The sequence below is a fragment of the Labeo rohita genome, chromosome 18, assembly GCF_022985175.1.
Source record: "Labeo rohita strain BAU-BD-2019 chromosome 18, IGBB_LRoh.1.0, whole genome shotgun sequence".
Taxonomy (NCBI): Eukaryota; Metazoa; Chordata; class Actinopteri; order Cypriniformes; family Cyprinidae; genus Labeo; species Labeo rohita.
In genome coordinates, this window is record NC_066886.1 from 34280678 (window position 1) to 34301140 (window position 20463).

A 20463-nucleotide genomic window follows, 5' to 3' on the forward strand; every position below is an offset into this window, starting at 1 on the left:
GAATTAGTGACACAACATTTTTCTGATCATTTTGTTTTCTACAGCACACCATTTAAATTCTTATGACGCACCTTCTTCCAACAGTTTCCCTGTGTTCTGATGCAGTTCCAGGTTTTCTGCAGGTATTCGACCTGAAGCATGTATTCTCAACCTGAGGCACATTCTTGATGCATTTGCTGTAAATTATTTATTTAATGACCCAAACAAAGCTACCTGGAAATGCACTTAGAGAAAAAACTAACGGCAAAGCTGATCAGTTTGTTGATGAAATCTCCCAAAAAGGCTCAAAATGGACAGAGAAAGAGGGGTCACTGAACACCCAAGATATTTACACTGTTTTCATATCAAAACCCCGATCAGAAACGGCTCACCTCATGCCAGTGACAGTGCGGTGAGTGGGCACTTTGATCAGACCGAGACTGCACAAAAAAGAGAATTACGTAACGTCTGCCACTTCAGTAGATGGCGGAGAGATATCTAAGATTCCACGATAGCACTGATGTGTAAAGATGTAAATAAAATAAGCTAGTTTGTGCATTCATTGTGAGATGGCTTCGATGACTGATGCTCTGTAATGTAACAGGTATTCTGAAGTGATCAAAGTGATCAAATGTCAATAGTGTGCAACTTCTGTTATGGGTCATTCTATGGAAATGTCCATTTTTCTTTCCGTAGCCTTTACAGAAATATTATACTTTTGTAACTCTGATGACGTGTGCTGACAAAAATCAAGAAATATTATTTCATAAAATTATTTAATATTACTAAAGAAGGTAACACCAGTGACAAAAAAGGTGCATGGGGTATTTAAATAAATGCACAAAAAATATATATTTTTTAAATCATTAAGCTGTCATTTATATGTATTCACAAAGTCAAAAGGTAATCTAATAATGTGATCTAAGTTTAAATGTTAGAAAGAATATGCAACTTTTCATAAGTAACATGTTTATGCTTGTATATATGCTGAAAATGTGCAATATGGAGTTATTCACAGGATCTGAAACAACAATTTTCAATACAATCTCATGGCGGTTTGTAACTATTTTATGTGTTGGCAGATTGGTGGCTGATTTGTGTGAATTTGATTCATGATCTCATTGGCACGTTTTCATATGATCTGCTTACATCCCACTGATTATTATGTTTAAAAGAGGAGTTTGGATTTCTAAAAATTGTATTGTTTTTGTACAATTCAAAGCATTCAAATTCATACAGAATCATCACCTCATAAAACAGTCAAGTTTTCCTGTAAGATTAGGTTGAAGCTTTTATGTATTGCTTTAGAAAATCTACAAAAAAAACATCTTTACATGTGCTTTATATTTTCTCTGTTATGCATATTATACATGTTTAATGGTAGATAGATTCAGAGCCATTGTAAAATACTCTATAAACACAAACCTATAACCTTATTAAGCAGTACTGTTGCTGTGTGATTATATGATGAAAACCTTGCCAGGTGTATGTAATAACTGTCTATGAAGACTGACAAAGCAGCTCTAAAAGTCTTGTAAAGCCATGGTTTACAGTGAATTCAAGCCTTAGCTATTCCTAAATCAAATAATTAATATTAATAATTAATATTTCCAACCCTATTAATCACAAAATCAGTATTTAATTTAGAAATTAAATGCTGAAGCTAATTACATTTCATATTGTAGTTCATTATGTTCCAGTGTAAATATTTGAGAATATATGCTGTTAGAACCACATTTTACACATGGATACCTCTGATTACTGATGTTTATTATTCATGACCTTGTTGCATTACCTTTATACACTTCAATTGTAGCATCATCATAATCATCATCCTCACCGCTATTACAGTCACTGTTCAGTCACTGTCATCACCATCATCACAGTCATCACTTCAGCATCTCTTTTTGTTCTCAGATTCTTTACAGTCTCCTCTCTCATCTCGTGTTTTGTTGTTTCAGAGTCTGAGTGGGTGTCTGAGCTGGTGGCACCTGCGGCCACATCCAGAACTGCAGAGCCTCATCATAGAGCCAATGACTCTAGCAGACATTCAGCGGAGCAGAGACCTTCAGCCGCAGCTGTGGACACGCAACGAGAGCGACCAGACATTACGGACACTATCGTATCTCAACCTACAGCATTTAACAGTAAAACTGCTATCACAACCAGCACCACCTTTACCACAACCACAAGTCCGATTAGCACTAACCAGTCACCTGCTACTAAACGACACTCCAAAACACCCAGGATGACTATGAGAACTACAACTACAGAATCTCCAAAGACAACGCCTAGAATCCTGTCTGCCTCCACCTCACAGAGCTCCAAGGTGGACTCTTCAAGAAGCACTTTAGCTCCTCCAAGAGCTGCTGCTACTGAGGCCTCGATGCTGAGATGTAACATCACTGACAAGATGTGGATAAAAACAGGTGCGACTGCTCAGATCAAACAGTTTAGTTTGGGAACCAATTCTCACTATTAATTTACTATTTACTACAACTTTATTTTATTTTTATTTTACCTTTATTTTATTCTTTATTAATAGTTAGAAAAGTTGAGTGATAGTTAAAGACGGATTAAGGGATAATTAAATACACTCATGCAGAATAAGGCAATAATATGTGCTTTTAAGTACTAATAAAAAAATACGCTAGTTATTTGCATGCTAAAAGAACTTTGTACTGTAAATCAGTAAATGTAGTGGAGACCAGCTCATTCAGTCTGAGTCAAGACTGACACCAGGGTTGCGTAAAAGGTTTAGACTAGTCTTAAAAAAGTTAGTCAGCTAATTTTTTCTTTAAGACTGGTTGTAATTTTAAAAATTCAGTTACAGAAAAATGTAGATCAGTCTAAGCGGAATCCAAAAAATAAGACAGATTATCACTTAGCTAATTGCTAGATAGCCAGACTAGTTCTCAAGACAGAGTCTGGTTTCGAGTACTATAACATTTTCTGTCATTTGCCACTGCTGCCATCATTAATGCTGAATAAATACACCTGTACATATTCAGTGACTGATTACAATGCTATTTATGCCTTGCTACAAGCTGAATGTTATATATGCTTTGTTATCATGACAGTTTATTCCAATAAATCAGTGTTACATTACTCAAGACCTGGACCACAAAACCACTTAAGTATGTCTTAAGTAGCACAGGTATATTTGTAGCAGTAGCCAACAATACATTATATGGGTCAAAATTATGGACTATTTTTATTTTATTTATTTTTTTTTTGCACCCTCGGATTCCAGATTTTTAAATAGTATCTCATCCAAATATTGTCCTATCCTAACAAACCATACATCAATGGAGAGCTTATTTATTCAGCAGATGATGTATGAATCGCAATTTGACCCTTATTTGTTTTGTGGTCCAGGGTCACATATTTCCATGATGGATTCGGCAGCATGTGGACTAGTCTTGACTTAGACTGGATCTTCTTCTGGTCTTGTTTACACCTGGTATTGAGATGTGTTTTGGTTGATCAGATCACATGGAGACACATTCCCGTTTATACCAGCTGTTTTAATCTGTATCTTTTGCCCACTTTTGATTTGATTTTCTTTAAGGGGATGGTCTATAGGTGGATGCTGGATGTATGCATGGACCTTTTCAGGACTTTCGATTCAATGTTGCGAATAAGCTTGCACAATTTGCTTATGAACGCGAAAGGAGACGACAGAGAAGGGTTTGTAGAGCGGCAGCTTTGGTTTCTTACGCATTTTAATAGCAGGTGTAAAGAGGGCCTTGAATGCGCTCGACTACAACACTACTGTACATTTCAGTGAGCACCAAATGCCACATTTCTGTTTGATCGTATTTTTCAATGCAATTTTTTTTTCATATTAATATTTCTGTATTTTTTCTGTCAATGGCAGTGTTGTCCGTACAGTTACGGAGGAGTCGTCTAGACAGTATTTTGAAGCAGAATCTCCCTCGAGGCTTTACTCAAGCTCTGAAGAAGGCCTTGAACGACAGCACGGTTCAGGCGAAGGTCTGCACTACATGAATTTATAACACAGTCATCGTTTACAGTTTGTTCAGCATCAAATATGCACCAACACAAATGTAAGCAATTTAAGCAATGTTTGCTGTCTTGATATAACCACCACCAGATCTAGATCAGATACATTTACTTCAGCTGTGTCCCTTAGTGGAAAATGTCTTATTTTAGTCAAGAGTGGAAACAGATTAAATTCTCTGGTTATGTAAATCTTCTAATGATGCTCTGAACATTTGAAGGTGAAGCTAAACAATGACACACCTAACAAAACCAAATACACACTCGTTGTCTGACTGTAGACACACATGATAAATTGGGCGAAAACAGAATCAGAATAGCGCTATTAGTCACCTCTCAGTTACATCCTAGTCTGTTCAGTTTCTGAGCTCTTTCTGCCTGTTTGTCCCAACTTGTCAAAGATAAAGACTTTGATGTCAGTGCAATTCCCATGTTGGACGCAATCCAGGGAAAACTGAAAAGTTTGTGACTGAACGAACTACAGGGGTTTGGATTTAGCCTTTTTATGTAAGAACCAAACATTAAAGTGATATTCATATCCCCTGGAAATTTTACAATTTTATCTATTTATAATTTATAAAATATCTATCTATCTATATAGAGAAAATAAGAAATTTGATTTATGTTTGTGCGCTTTCTTCTTTGGACTATTTCATTTATTTTTATTTAACCTTTATTTATCCAGGCAAGTCAATTAAGAACAAGTTCTTATTTTCAATAACAGCCTGGTAGAAGAATTAATATCTCCTGAAAGGCATACAGACATGCATTACAATACATAATATCTCAGTGAAAACATTCACATTTTGACTAAGTATTAGAACTTCCCTTTTTGAAAAACACAGGATTGAATTCACAAGGAATTAATTGCTGCTAAAAGTGTTTATTTGCATGCACTGGATGGAAAATGGAAAGAGCAGGTTTCTGCTTGAGAAACATTGTTATGCTTCAGCTTCTCTGTTTGTAATCAGATCATTTTAAGCTGCTAAATTTTCAGTCCAGGGATCCAGTAAGTGAATGCATGCCACAGTCAGTCCCAAACAGTACTAATGCAGAGAAAATCATGTTTGGTGTTCAGTGAATTATTCATTCCACTGTGTATTTTACTAAACATGTATTTCTTAATGAGTAAAACTTGTAACATTAGCACCAACCTACAGAGTGCATCTTTAATACCAGTGTTTCCTGTAATTTCCACCTTCAGATTGAGAGCATTTCCAGCGTGCCTAACGTGACGGTGGGTTACTATGTGACCCGTGGAGAGATGGTGTACACCGCTTCAGTGGTGGTGGAGGCTCTGAACGTCTACGGTATTGAGAGATTGATGGCGGACGTCCGGCAGTTTGTGCCGCTGGTGCAGGCGATTCCCATCCCGGCTGTCCCGTGGAGGCCCAGCCCTGCCATCTCACTGATGCTGAAGACAGGTCCGGCTCACAGCTCAATCTCTGTCACCACACTCATGTGTCAGTGCTGACACACAGATCGTTTTTCCATATCCATTCAAGAATGCAGCCATTGTCCTCACAAAACTGCTGTTTTGACTGGACTAACTACTGCTTATCCAAATACAGCCTCCGTTTGGATGTCACTTGAATCAAGTTTAATTGGTTCTTAGTGTGTTTTGTAAATGAAATGTCATGATGTCAGATTGACATATTTGATTTGAGAGCTGCAGTGGAGGTGACGATTTGTACTGAATTTTTGTTAAAGCTGTCATATGGCTTGAAATATAGCACATACATGGACCAAACAGCTCATTTGTGGAGCTTTCCATCCCATGATCATCACAAACTTGTATGTATAGATTTATTACTTTAAGATGGTTTTGAACTAGCTGAAACTAATGCTAGAGAAAAGACTTTTGGCTTAGTTATAGTTACTGATATATAAACCATGTGACAACTTGACTAAGCCTCAATTAATCAATTAATTCAGATTAATAAAAAATCCTCTTACAGTAGATTCAGATTTATAAAATAATACTAATAATAATACTTTATGGTGTGCGTTACTTGGTGACTCACAAAGTGTAACTATTTAATAATATATTTTAAGTATGGCCTGTAATAAAGCAAATAAACATTGTTTATGCACTCTTTCATTCTTTGTTACCTTTTGCTTAAAAAAAAGATTGGCAGAATCGGCCTTCATGACTGATGGATATTAATGTTAAAATAAACAATAACAACAATTAACAAACAAAACTGCAACTGTGGTTGCCAGAATTTTACCGTAAAAAAATACAGTAGCATCATTTTAGATTTTACAGTTTTAACTTAAATTGACATTTAAATACCATAATTTCATTAACTGATATAATGCTAATATACACTGCCCTCCAAAAGTTTGGAAACACTCCTGGCAAAGTGTGGTTTTGGACGATATCAGCATAAATTCTTATCATTTTTTGGTGCAAATACTTAAAGTAAGTTGACATTATCATTGAAGAGCAGCAATAATAATTTTCATTTTGACAATATATAGATGTCAAAGTCAGACATGCCCCTTTGTCAGATGTGATGTCTGGTTACTGGTTTAAACTTGGCCCAGGTTTTTAAAAGTTTTTGGGTCAGCACACCTTAATAGCTTCAACAATTGATTGACAGTTAAGTTTAGAACACAATGAATTCAGGCCCAGATTATGCAGAGCTGTAATCGCTGCTAATGCTGGATATTTTGATCAATCGAAAATTTAAGTTTTTTCTATGTATAAACTGTTTATGTAATAAAATATGTTTGTGTTGTCCCTTATCAGGGCAAAATGATCACAAATTAAAAAGGATTCATGCCAATATTGTTCAAAACCACACTTTTCTAGGGTGTTTCCAAACTTTTGGAGGGCAGTGTAGCAACCTACTGAAGTAGTGAAATCTGTTTTGTGCCTTTGTAATACACTGATATCCACCAAAAGCAGGTGGTGATGAGAAAGTCACACGATGGACCAAAGCTCATCACAAACAGCTTTTAAATATTAACATATAGAAGGAGCACAGTGTCATTCACAAACACTGATCACCATCATGGTAACACACATCAAACTGAAATAATGCAATAAACATTCATTTAACAACATTAGATGTAACATACAACACTAATGTACTAAAATGATTAGAAAAAAACTAAGAAGAAACATAGATATTCAACAACAAAAAAAAACATAAATTTAAAATGTAACGCAGGGAATTCTGGGAATGTTAATTTACAGTTATTCACAGTAAATTTTATGTTATTTTCTGAAAATGGTATACCACCGTAAAATACAAAAAAAACACAGTTTTTCACTGTATATAGTAGGGGAACTTACCGTTAACCATTTAACAGGTTTTTATTGTAGCATCTGAAACCTTATATATTACAGATATAATATACAATATTATTCAATAAATAGTCTTGTCCTAACAGCCGACTCTTAGCTAGGCTGATATTCAGTACAGCAGCAGTTTCGCTCTTGTCGCGTTGCTTAATTACATCTTGAATCAGACTCAAGCTTTCAGCAGTGCCACAGCATAATAAAATAGAGTGATTTTGAGAACCGGACCATGTCTGTGCAGTGCACATAACTGAGCATGTTCTGCATGTTTCAGCAACTTCTTTTTATACTGTTTCTTTTATGTGCCTGTCTTTATGTTTGTGTGTAGTTCTGAGGTTTGTAGGGCCAGGCGATGACCTCAGATCCTGCAGATTCACTCAGATGATGGAGCAGAGACTGGACAATGCTTTTGCTGAGGCAGAGGCCATAGTGATGAACTCTCACAGCGCTCTCACTGTACAGGTGGGAAACAACCTTCAGAACCTTAATTAACCTCTAAGACTTCTGAATGTCAAATCAGGCTTGTAGGAGAGTTTCTGCATATTTTCTGTTTCTCGCTTCTGTTTTCTGACAGATCTTGAGCGTGTCTCAGTCTATGGGTTCTCCTGCTGTATCTCTGATATATGTGGTGCATAATGGCAGTGTCACGCTCAATGGCACGACTGCCAGTAACCTCCTCGGCCAACTGACCGCCGAGCTTGTCGGCTACTTCCTGTTTTACCCTCCACTGATCACCGCTGAGCGTAAGTTCACCCTGGCGTTCCTCAGATGTAACCATGCAATTGTTACTCTTTTTCTTTCTTCCTTAGCTGACCACAAATAATAAGGATAGTTATATCATTCATTTGATTCAGTACGATGCATTTTGTTCATATTTATGAATCTGAACAGTCACATATTCATAAAAAAACAGTAATGCTGCTAAATTTTAAAGACATGATTATCTGCACATGTTTGTGGCATAATAAGAGAGATGATTCTGTACCGGAGAGATGAGGCGGTTTCTGTTTGGTTTGTAGTGTTCACAGGAGGAGGAAACAGGTTTGTGCATACATGGGCCAGGGCACAGCACGCACATCAAAGCCAATTACAGGGAAAAATAATTAACAGTAGGAAATCCCAGATACTCTCGTGTGTGTCTGTGTGGAAGGAACATGGTTCCACATGCTACTGTAATGTGATGGTGAGAATATCACACTTTTGCTCATGCTGACTGTGAGGTCATTTGTTTCTCCTCAGTTCATTCTTGTCTCCTTTGTCTTTGCTTCGTTGAATTGTTTATTTCACTTTAAAAGTGAAATGCATTTATATACAGGACTAGGGCTGGGTTTGGGCAAATACGTCATGATACGCTACACATCGTGGCACATGTAACAGCTGAATACACTGTCTAGAAAAAATGTGCAAAAATTGTATCTTCAGGGTCTAAAAGGTGTATATTAATGCCTTAGAGTAGCACTATGAACCGTAGAAGGTGTAATATTGTTTTTTTGAGGGTAGCACCTATGTGACAAGCTGACAGTTTTTGCATATTTGTTCTGAGAGTGCACACACTCCACTATCTGAACTCTCAATGCAATCAGCTTATTTTGATCTTTAGTTACGTTTTAAAGTGAAGCGCCCTCTAGTGGGCATGATAACAGTGTTGTGTTCCACAATGATTGTCACCAATCAAAAGTGCAATCTGTGGCCTTTTTTTTACAGTCCCTTATCCACCATTTTTCCTATTTCCAATTTGCAAATGTCACATTTACACATTTGGCCGACACTTTGGAAAGTGATTCACGGTGCATTCAGGTATTCATTTGATCAGTACACGTGTTCCCTTGGATCAATCCCATTGTCGCTTCTGTAACACACTGCTCTACCAATCAAGCAACACAAATCACTAAATTATAATGCATTTAAATGACACAATGCAAAATGTTGGCTGGTATGTCCAACCATGTCCTGTCAGTAGGGGCGCTAATTTAGTAAACATTCCTAAGGGTTTTATTTCAGGTAAGTGAAAAATGACCTACAAGGCTGTGTGGTTTGGATGACATGTTGTCTATGAATTATGCATGTGTGTAGTAATTTTATTCTGGATATGCAGTACATCCAATCCAACAACATCAATCACATCACGCATGCACATTTCAAGTGCTGCTTTTTACATACTAAATTGCAGGGAATTAGACGTGTTTAGTCTTTATGAGTGAGTCAGTGAGTCATTTACTCAACAGATTCATTTGACAACACTTGTTCATACAGTGCTTCAGCTCTGTTTGGGACTATTTTTGCTGACAGAGCCACAGGGGTCATTCTTCATTTGTGGTGGCAAGTGATGTCCCTTTACTTTACAACAGTTTAAATAAACTTCAAATACCAATAAATCATCAAATGTTTGCATTCTGTAGGGTAAAGACAATTTGCGCACTGTTAATAGTTACATTGTTGTTTTGAAATACATATTTCATTGAGTTTGAGAGAGAACAAAATGTTTGTTTTTGAGAACAAAAATGCATGTTTCCGTCATACCTCAGAGAGCTATCATGGAATGTAATTGCAACAATATGGCATTTTTAACACAAATAAAGTGGTTATATTGTGAATATAGATTTTATTTAAAATGTACAACTTTGTTAAATTGTTTTTTTTTTAAAAAAAATGCATATTTTGTTATATTTAAGGAAAAAAAGGTGCCCCTCAAATTTATGTCTGTGGTGTTATAACAATGGATGTCGCCCCTTTAAGAAAAGGAGAAAGTCTATTTGGACTACTTCCTGTGTGTAAAGGTCATTGCAGGTGCTGGCTGATCTGGGGGTACATGTTGAGGACATTCTTCCTTATTAATTTTCTTAAAGTTAATTTTCTAAAATTTCATGTATCGCACTTTATTAGTATCTGAGGTGTTATATCGATAACTTTCAGATACGGCATATTTTAATACAAATTTGGTTAAATATATCCAAATGTTTAAAAAATTTACTATTCTGCAGAAATAGGGGCCAAGATGAACAATTGACCATTTATTTTCCTTAAATTCCTTAAAGTAATTTATTTATTTATTAATTACTGCCTAAAGTTGCATATCACTGCTCATTTTAGAACAAGCCAAACTTTTACTTCTACTTCTTTAAAATTAAAATTAAAATTATTTAAAAATCAAAATGTTCTTAAGCTTCTATTTTAATGGAGAAATTCTCTTTTATGAGAAAAATAGCATTTTTACAAATTCTGCCTCTCATTTACCACCCCAATTGAAGAATGACCCACAAAAATAAATAAATAAATAAATAAATGTAAACAAAAAAGTCTATGTCTAAAATGTAGGTTACTGTTGCATAAAAGCAGTATCAGGCTTGCAACTGTGCTGTTATTTAGAATATCAGCACAGCTGTGATTACTTGTGGCTGAATCAGCACCTGAAAGAATGAAAACAATTACAAACTGCTAACAAGTATTATATTTTATACTGGTAATTCATATCAATATCAAACATAGTTTTTAAATGTTGTATTTCTGACCACAATATGTTAAATAAATGTTTAAATACATGTTAAAACTGAAATATTTTTGGCATTTTTTGTCTTCAGTTTTATTATCATTTTGCTCATTGTTTCAGCCGAATGGACTAAAACGAATAATGACATGACAAAACATGAACAATAATTTTACAACAGTTAAAGCATATCATGTTATATAAAACAGTACACGTGTGTAACTGAAGTACTGGTCAAATCACTGCTGCTCTTCAGATTAGACCTTCGTGGCCCTAAAGTAATTCAACAGCTGTTGAAATTTTACAGGCTGCTTAGTGATTCTGCCTTGAAGACAGGATGTCAGCCAGAGCCTTTAATCACACCGCCAGTATGCAATTGAGTAAAGGTTTCATTTGGGAAATGCGGCGAGACTTTCAGTCTTGTGTGCTGGAGAGTAGATGTGCTCAGCTAAGCCTCTGGACCCAGGATCAAAGCAGTGTCTTTGGAAACAAGCTTTCTTATCTGTTCTCCCTCTCTACAACAGTTTCTCTTGCTTGCTTTCTCTTCTCTCTCACTGTCTTCCCTCTGCAGCTCTGGAATACCACAACCTTAACACATCTGTAGCAACCAGGCCGTTTTGGATAATCACAGGTAATCTTCTATTCCATGTTGTTCATTACTAGCCGTAGAAGAGAAAGCTTCATTTAGAGGGGGAAATGGTTTCTTTTCTGTTCGCTCTGTTGACATTTCTGACATCCGCCCACCTCTTTTGTTATGCGTAACTGAGATTTGCATAGTTCTTCCATTACAAAGATGATTTTCACTCCCATTCCTCTTATATGTGGTGTAAAATCGAAATCGGTTGGTCATTACTTTAAGTTTATGCTTGTATGTTCCTAATAGCTCACAAAGCCAGACGACAGGGGACTTTGAGTATACATCATGAATAAACAGAATCATTTTAGATGTTTTGTTTTGATATATTACACACACTTTTGTCACACATGACAAATACTTTGAAGCCATTTGCTCCACTGGATTTGTATGCTGCTGTTTAATGCCAAGACTAGATCATTTATCTCTCTTTCTGTTCTTTATAAACACATCAAACACATCAGTCTTCTCTTTTGTCTCAGTATAACTGAACCAATTATACTGTTTAATTATTCATAGTTAATGAAGATTTGAGCATCTTATGTAATGCTTGTACAGCAGTGGTTCGACAGCGACTAGTTCCAACCCTGAGCGAACTCTCCTGCCTGTAATATTCTAGTAATCTGAAGACCTTGATGAGCTTGTTCCGGTGTGTTTGATAAGAGTTGGAGCTAAACCAGGCTTGGTTCTATGGAGGTGCTAGAAATAAATAGCACCCTCAGTTAAAAGTGTAATAATGGCATTTTATTGCAGATTTAGCAAACTGTCCAGTGCGCTGTGGTTTGCGCTCTGGAGAACGTTTTTGTGTGTGTTTTTGCTGCGTTGAGCAATGTAGCCAGTCACACAAATCTGTTGATTTCTTGAATCAGAGGTGTTTAAATTAGAATCAACTCACCGCTCAAATCACCAGAGCTTTTGTTGAGGTAATGTTATTGTGTTCGGAATGAATCATCTTATTATTACAACGTAGACACAACGTAAATATGAGAGATTCAAACTTCATTGATTATAACTTATCTTTGTGAGAACACAATGAACTAAGATGGGTGACAGCTTTTTAGTAATTATAAAAAGACGCTACATATATATGTGCGTGTTTGTATATTATGTACAAAAATATCAACACCCTTGCAATTCTATCAGAAAATACAACTCTTCTCTCAGAAAATTGTTGCAGTTGCAAATGTTTTGGTACTCACATGTTTATTTATTTATTTGTTTGCATTGGAACAACACAAAAAAAACTAAAGAAAAGTCAAATCTGATCAGTGGCTTCCTGTAACCATGAATGAGTTTCTAACACCTCTCTACTGAAATTCTGGATCACTCTTCTTTTGCAAACTGCTCCAGGTCATTCAGATTTGTGTGTTCTATCATTCAGACAGGTGTTCTATGGAAATCAGATCTGGACTCATTGCTGGCCATTTCAGGACTCTCCAGCGCTTTGTTTGTAACCATTTCTGGTGCTTTCTGAAGTGTGTTTGGGGTCATTGTCCTGCTGGAAGACCCATGACCTCTGGTGGAGACGCAGCTTTCTGACACTGGCCACTACATTACGCCCCAAAATTCTTTGGTAATCATCAGATTTCATGATAATGTTCACACAGTCAAAGCATCCAGTGCCAGAAGCAGCAAAGCAACCCCAAAACATCTTTGAACCTCCACCATGTTTGACTGTAGGGACTGTGTTCTTTTCTTTGAAGGCCTCATTTCTTTTTCTGTAAACAGTGCCATGATGTCTTTTACCAAAAAGCTCTACTTTTGTCTCATCTGTCCACAGTTCGTTCTCCCAGAAGGATTGTGGTTTTGTTACATAAGTTTTAGCAAACTCCAGTCTTGCTTTTTAATGCCTTTGTGTCAGCAGTGGTTTCCTCCGACTAGCTTTTCATTCAGATGGTGACGGATAGTGTGAGCTGACACTGTTGTACCCTGTGTCTGCAGATCAGCTTGAATTTGTTTGGAAGTTAATCTGGGTTCTTTTTCCCCAATTCAAACAATCCTTCGCTGTAATTTTTCATTTATTTTGCTCTTCTGTCCACGTCCAGGAAGGTTCACTACAGTGCCATGGGCTGTAAACCTCTTGATGATATTGCGCACAGTGGACACAGGAACATTAAGATCTCTGGAGATGGACTTGTAGCCTTAAGATTGTCCATGTTTTTCAACAATTTTTTTCTCTCAGATCCACAGACAACTCTTCACACTTCTTTCTTTTCTCCATGCTCAGTGTGACACACAACACAAAGGTTGAGTCGACTTTTCTCCGTTTTAACTGGTTGTAAGTGTGATTACTATATTGCCCACAGCTCTTACTTGCCACAGGTGTGTCTAAATACAAATTACAGGAGCATCACATGCTTGAAAAGCAATTATTTCTTACAATTTGGACAAAGTGCTAATAATTTTGTCCTGTCCATTTTTGAGTTCTGTGTGAAATTTGATCAAGTTTAACTTTTCTTTTTGTGTTGTTTTTGTGTGTGTGTGTGGGGGTGTTGTTGCAGTGCAAACAAAAACAATAAGCATGTGAATACCAACACATTTGCAATTGGAACAATTTTCTGAGAGAAATGTGGCATTTTCTGACAGAAATGCAAGGGTGCTGATATTTTTGCCCATGACTGTATATATATATATAGAGAGAGAGAGAGAGAGAGAGAGTTAGAGCATCCTCAGTGATTTGATTCTGAAGTCAGGACTGAGCTAAACTCTGCATAACAGTGGACCTTAAGGGCCAGAGTTGAGAACAGCTCTGGTCTATTTCATATAACATCTCTGTATGTCTCTGCAGTGATTCAGGATGTGGAAAACTCCTCTCTGGAAGGACAGTACCAGAGTTTTGCCAGTCTGATGGAGGAGCGATTGGCTGAGCTCTTCATGGCGGCCCATCAGCAAGGCGTTCGCTTCAAGCGGGCAGCAGCGGTGGGCAGTTACACGGTCCAGGTACGAACTAATGGAATTCACAAGTACTAATTAAACAAATTACAAACAAATAAATACTTTTGGAATTAACTGGACCCAACTTTAGTCATTTCTTATTTAGAGTAGGCCTATGTGAATGTGTTTTGTAGAATTAATCACATAGAACAAATAAGAAAATTGACTTTTTATCACACTTCCTATATCTGGAAAGTGAAGCAGTGTATCACCACTTCCTGTCCCGTCACAACGCAGTCAAAACTAAAGGGAGAATCATCACTTTCCTTTCTTTCGCCGGTGTTACTGCAGCGTACCTGGCTGCTTTTATTCTAAACAATGACACGCTGCCTCAGTTTTCACGATTTTATGACAATACAGTTGAGATGCGTGGGATGTCCTTCTAAAATATTACGCGGGGAGCACGTTCGTGTGGAGTATGCATTCAAAACTGAGGATGTGTTCTTAAACTTGAATTTATGTACAAATTCAGTTTTGAGCCAGAAATGAAACCGTTTTCTTATACTTTTTTTTTTTTTTTGCAAACGCTTCATATTTTCAAACAGAAACAGCTACTCTACAGCTATTCTGTTACCTCAGAAGGGCTCGTGTATGATAGTGATTTCACCCCTGTTGCTCATTTCTAATTAATTAATCTTATAGTGTCACAACACCCCCCAGTCTCCCTCCTGTAGGTTATTTGATGGAAAAGATTCACCTTTAAGGTTTTCCAAATGAAAATGTGTCTACAGGAAGTGATCAAGCTGTGTTTCATTGCATTCAGATGGTTAGTATCAGGCGTGTGCATGGGCCAAAAAAACCCAGCTGAGATGACCTACTACGTCCAGCAAAACGGGACCCCACTGCTTGGCACATCTGCAGCCAAGCTTCTGAACACAGTGGACTCGCAGACCATGGCGCTCACGCTGGGATACTTTGTCCAACTGCAGGCTGAAGGTCAAAATCACTTTGTCTTTTTCATGATAGAATTATAGAAATGTTTTGACCCACTTTATATTGTGCCACTGTGTACTTACATTGAAATGAATCATTTATACAATACAACATACATGTGAACATACATGTACACACACACATATATATATATATATATATATATATATATATTATTTTTTTTACACTGTATGCATGATTAAAAGTATCTTTCTGAAAATGTATCTGTAATTAATTTCTAAACCATTACATTGTTTCCCAACCTGAGTAATTTGCAATTAACACAATACCTATATAATATATATAATATAGCATTTGTATTTGTTTGTGTATAAGTATACATAGTACTTACAATACAGTATATAGCAGTTAAAGACACCTAATATATAAAGTGGGACCAAAATGTTACTTACAGCAATGTTATTAAATGCAGAATTACTAAATAGTCACTCACAAATATATATATATATATATATATATGCAGCTGAGGATACTTGAGACATGGAAGAAAAATTTTCTAAATGTTGTGGTAATCAGCATTATTATAAATATTGTATACTGTTGGCTTTGCTTGTGAGAGGAAGTGCCTCCACTGCACTATGATTGGCTCATTATTCTGTTCACATGCTGAATCTTCACACTTTTTGATTTTGTGAACATTCTGTATAGTCAGATTAGTCTGAATGGACAAATAATGGTGTTATTGGGAAGACTAATTAAAAAGTAAGTAAATGACTTTAAAGTCATCACTTTTTCATGTCAAAAGTGAATGTAAAATGAGTTTTTATTGAGCAATCAGCTTGGTGAATAAAGGGTAAATATCCTTGTGTGCGACCTTCATGTCGTGGTCCGAATGATGATCTGAAAATAAGTTGACTATCAGAAAGAACAGCTACATTTTCAGTTACGTTTGAAATTTGAAATTAATGCTGATTAAATGTAAAAATGCTTAAAAAAAGACTGACTTGATAAATGTAGGGCACAACAGGGCTAAAGGCAAACCTTAAGAAAAAATGTGCTGTTCACTGCGCTTAAAAAGTATAATTGCAGAAAAATATATATATGTTTGTATTCAACATTTATAAAAATGCATAATACATATTATTAAATGTAAGTATTAATATAAATATTGCATTTATAAAATGCAAAATACATCATACAAGTCGTTTATTTTGATTTAAAATCTTATAAATGTATGAGGTGGCAAGGAGGGCTTTTTACCCCACACACGGGATAAAAGGCACACAGTATTGATACAAATACTTTAGCTAAAATAATGTTTGTTTGTTTGTTTTTTAATAATGTCTAAGTTAATACTTGTTCAAAACAATCACTTCAGCAAAGTTTGTACTATTTTCTGCTTATTTTGAAAAATAAAAGAAATAATTTGTGTTCAATAAATACATTGTCACTAAAATAGGTTTATATATATAAATATATAATATATATATTTTAAATACAGAAACAAAAATAGTAACAACAAATGATATTTTATTATATGACATGATTAATAGCATTTTTAAATATGATGGTTTCATTCTAAACACGGTGATTACCTCTAAGATGGACACCCAAAATAATATATGAGATTTACCATCTGATTCTAACCATGTCATGTCAACAAATGGAAAAGTCAGGCTTCTATTAATTACCATGTCAATTATTGTGCCTTTTAGCCCCAACAGCGTGTATCATTAAGAACACATTTGTCTCAAAATATATGCATTCATTTTAGTGATTCTCATTTGCTACAACATTTAAAAAAAAACATCAAATATTAGATCAAGTAAACACAGAATCGACTTTGCGCTGCTGCCCGCGTTTGTGTCGAGGATCAGACACATTTGCACGTGTATCTTGAAAAGCCGAATGTTTTGGAAAGCGGAACGTTTTTCTGCCATCTAGTGGTTTAGAGGAAAATAATATCAAAGGCGCCTTTTATCCCGGGGCACCTTTAGCCCCGTTGTAGCCTACTTGGTTTTAATAAACATTAATTGCATAGTTAATGTTAAAAAAAGGAATTGTAACATTTATTTAACCTGGATTTAAAAAAAGTTGTAAGTTATACAAACAAATATTTTTGTGTCAAAATATTTAAGCAACACATTTCGTTTAGTATGTTTGTGATTGGATGTGACTAACAGCGTTTCCCACATGCAGCCGTAGTGAAGAATCCACCCAACAACCTGTGGATCATCGCTGCAGTGCTCGCGCCCATCGGCGTGGTGACCCTCATCATCATCATCATCACCACGGTGCTGTGTCACAAAAACAAGAGCGATTTCAAAAGCGATCCCATTGGAAACTTCAACCCTCGAGTCAAGGTAGGGCGGTGACTGGGTGGACGTGCTGCTTGACCATTTCCCATAAGGCACTGCTTTGCTCTTTAACTGTCTCATTGTAACTCATTATGCTATTTTGTGCACTCAGCATATTTTACAGTGACTTCATCAACAGTTTTCCTCAAACTCTTACACGCTTTTCTCGCTTTGCCTCTGGGAATACATCCCGAGAGAGTGAACGCGAGAGAGCTGGAAATGATTGATGACTCTTCATGCTGTTTTCTCTCATTTAGACTGCTTACTGGAGAGACGTGGGTTATTACCCTCAGGTAGTTATTCAGCTCTTCAATCATCTCACCTGCTGCTCTGGACTCCTGATGTGCACACAGTGTTAGGGGCCATGTGTAGCGCAGACAGGTCGCAGGGACAAACAGTAATGATCCTGCACAAGTAAAGGGTTAGTTCACCCAAAACAGTCCGAATCTTTTGTCATCGACTCATTCAAAAGTCTATATTTCTAATGTAGAACACAACAGGAGATGTTTAGTGAAGTCTCCTAGCTGCTTTTTCCATACAGCTAACGTGATTGGAGACAGGGCTGTAGAGTTTCAAAATCAAAACCCTGGAATTCTACAAAACATTAGAATTCATGCAGGTTCTGATTGACATGATATGAAATGAACCTTTGAGTGAACTATTCCTTTAAAATCTCCTTATTATGAATATGAAGATTGTTTGATTATGTCAGCAGTACAGTAGTATTATTTTCTAGATTAGGATCTGAATGTGTGTGTGTATATTTGTGTGTTCCGTTGCGTGCTTGTATGCCTAAACAAGCTGAATATTTTAGGAATAAGGTCAGAAATTCTCTGATGATTGAGTTGGAAGTAGGCTAGCGGGACTGTGGAAGGGACAGAAATGTCTTTGTTATAAAAATGCATTTAATACATCAGTTCAGAAAAATCATAAAACGTGTATCCTCCTCTCTAAAAGACATGCCAGAGGAGCACTTATTTAAAATGTCAAATATGTCTTATTTATTAGGTATAATGATCTGACCTGCTTTTTCCCCATATACACCCTCTGGCCTAGTTTATCCTTTACTACGACTGACAGGCTACCGCTTGACCATTATAGAATAACGCCTCCTCCTCGCCTTCTGCAGCAACCGGGGATTTGCTATTTGCAAAACTCTGTGTAGTGTATGATAATTACTAGTAGAATATATTTGCTGTACTCACAGCAGTTTTCCAGACAGCAGCGCCAGGATGGCTTTTAGTGTTACGGGTTTAGATCAAAGCCAGTGACAACAGAAGCTATTGGCCGTAAGACAAAGCTGATTAAAATCGGTGATATTAAAGTGTAATAAAATATTGAGACCTTTCTATTTTGTATAATGAATTTTTCATCTGCTGTACTTCAGCAAGGGTAAAATAGCTGCTGAAAACAAAATAAGCTTCATTAACAGAAAACATTTAGTCAAGTGGTGAACAACTAAACACGAGCGTCCGCTGTAGAGCATCGTCTCCAGAGTGCTGAGCTGGCGTTGCTGTCCAGAAACTGCTGTGATTCAGTAACACTGTGACTGGATAATGTCACAAGAGACAACAGACACAGTGCTTCAGATACAGTCACAGGACTGTATAGGATATTACACATTGTTGCCATATTGTAAAATAAACAACTAGTCTATAAATATTGTTATAGATATATAAAGATGACATTTCAATATGGCATGACCGTAAAAAATAAAAATCTGCATCTAAATGAAGGTTTAAGAGGAGTGTGTTAATTTATTCCTGTCAGTCACAACTTGAGGATATAAATAGTTCATTATTATTATCATTCATGTCACAGCATCCGCAGTTTCTAATTTGTATATCATAAATTCTTTAATATCCGCTAAATTCCCCCCAGACTACTTAATTAATCAGAATTTGAGTCAAGTCTCATCTTCAAGCTCCTCCTTTGCCAAATCATTGCACAAACCTGTTTACCTTCATTAGATCTAAGGATTATATTAACATGTGAACTTATGAACTCTCCTTGGTCTAATCGAATGCAGTCAAATTGCTGAATTTAAATAAAGTCAATTCATTTAGATTCCACATAAACCACATTTTAGGTCATATGATCTGGTGATATATATATATATATATATATATAATAGGGGAGAACAGGTATGGTTGTAACAACACCAATTCCACCAATCAGGGATGAGATAGGAGTCCTATGATATTTTTATTATTTTCCTCACAGATCTTATATGAATGGTTGTCAAGGCTGTAAATAGGTACATGTAAATTTTATACAGGAAAAACAAATCATTTCAAGGTAATGTAAGTTTTTTTCTTATGCCGTACCCTCTGAGCTCAAAGGTCTTGCACATTCATCTGAGGTGTCTTGTCCTACGCAGACTGACATTTCTCTGGATTCCCTGAATCTTTTCACAATATTATGTGTGCTAGTTGGTGAAAGACCTCAATTCTTTGTGACTTTCTATTAAGAAATGTGATTTTTGATTTGTTTGACACTTTTGTCATGAATCCAACTTTGCTTGCAAAGTCTGAAATGCTCCTTTAATACCCAAACGTGATATCCTCACTAATTTCCATTTCACCTGCTTACTGTGAATTGTTTCAAAACAGTTTAATTTGGTTATTCTATAACATTTTCACTTTCATTTTGCCTCCGTCCCAACTTTTATGGAGTGTGTTGCAGTCATGAAAATCAACATTTGGTTATATTTACAAAATAAAACAAAAAGGTGGCCACTGAAAACATTGGATTTTTTTTTTCTCTGTACTTTAGTCAATTAAATGATTTAATAACAAGGTTCAGGAGGAGCACGATCAGACAAGCAACCAATTCGGCACAGGTGTAA

At 36.2% G+C, this 20463-nt stretch overlaps 1 protein-coding gene across 1 annotated transcript in view; it reads left to right on the plus strand.

Moving 5' to 3' along the window:
* kiaa1549lb (KIAA1549-like b) overlaps positions 1-20463 on the plus strand; it is a 62739-nt gene that overhangs the window by 20632 nt on the left and 21644 nt on the right. Inside the window, 11 exon segments of the mRNA XM_051135239.1 lie at positions 1941-2408; positions 3860-3975; positions 5207-5426; positions 7641-7774; positions 7887-8055; positions 11368-11427; positions 14219-14370; positions 15128-15148; positions 15150-15300; positions 17458-17621; positions 17873-17908. Coding sequence (XP_050991196.1) covers positions 1941-2408; positions 3860-3975; positions 5207-5426; positions 7641-7774; positions 7887-8055; positions 11368-11427; positions 14219-14370; positions 15128-15148; positions 15150-15300; positions 17458-17621; positions 17873-17908 — 1691 coding nt within the window.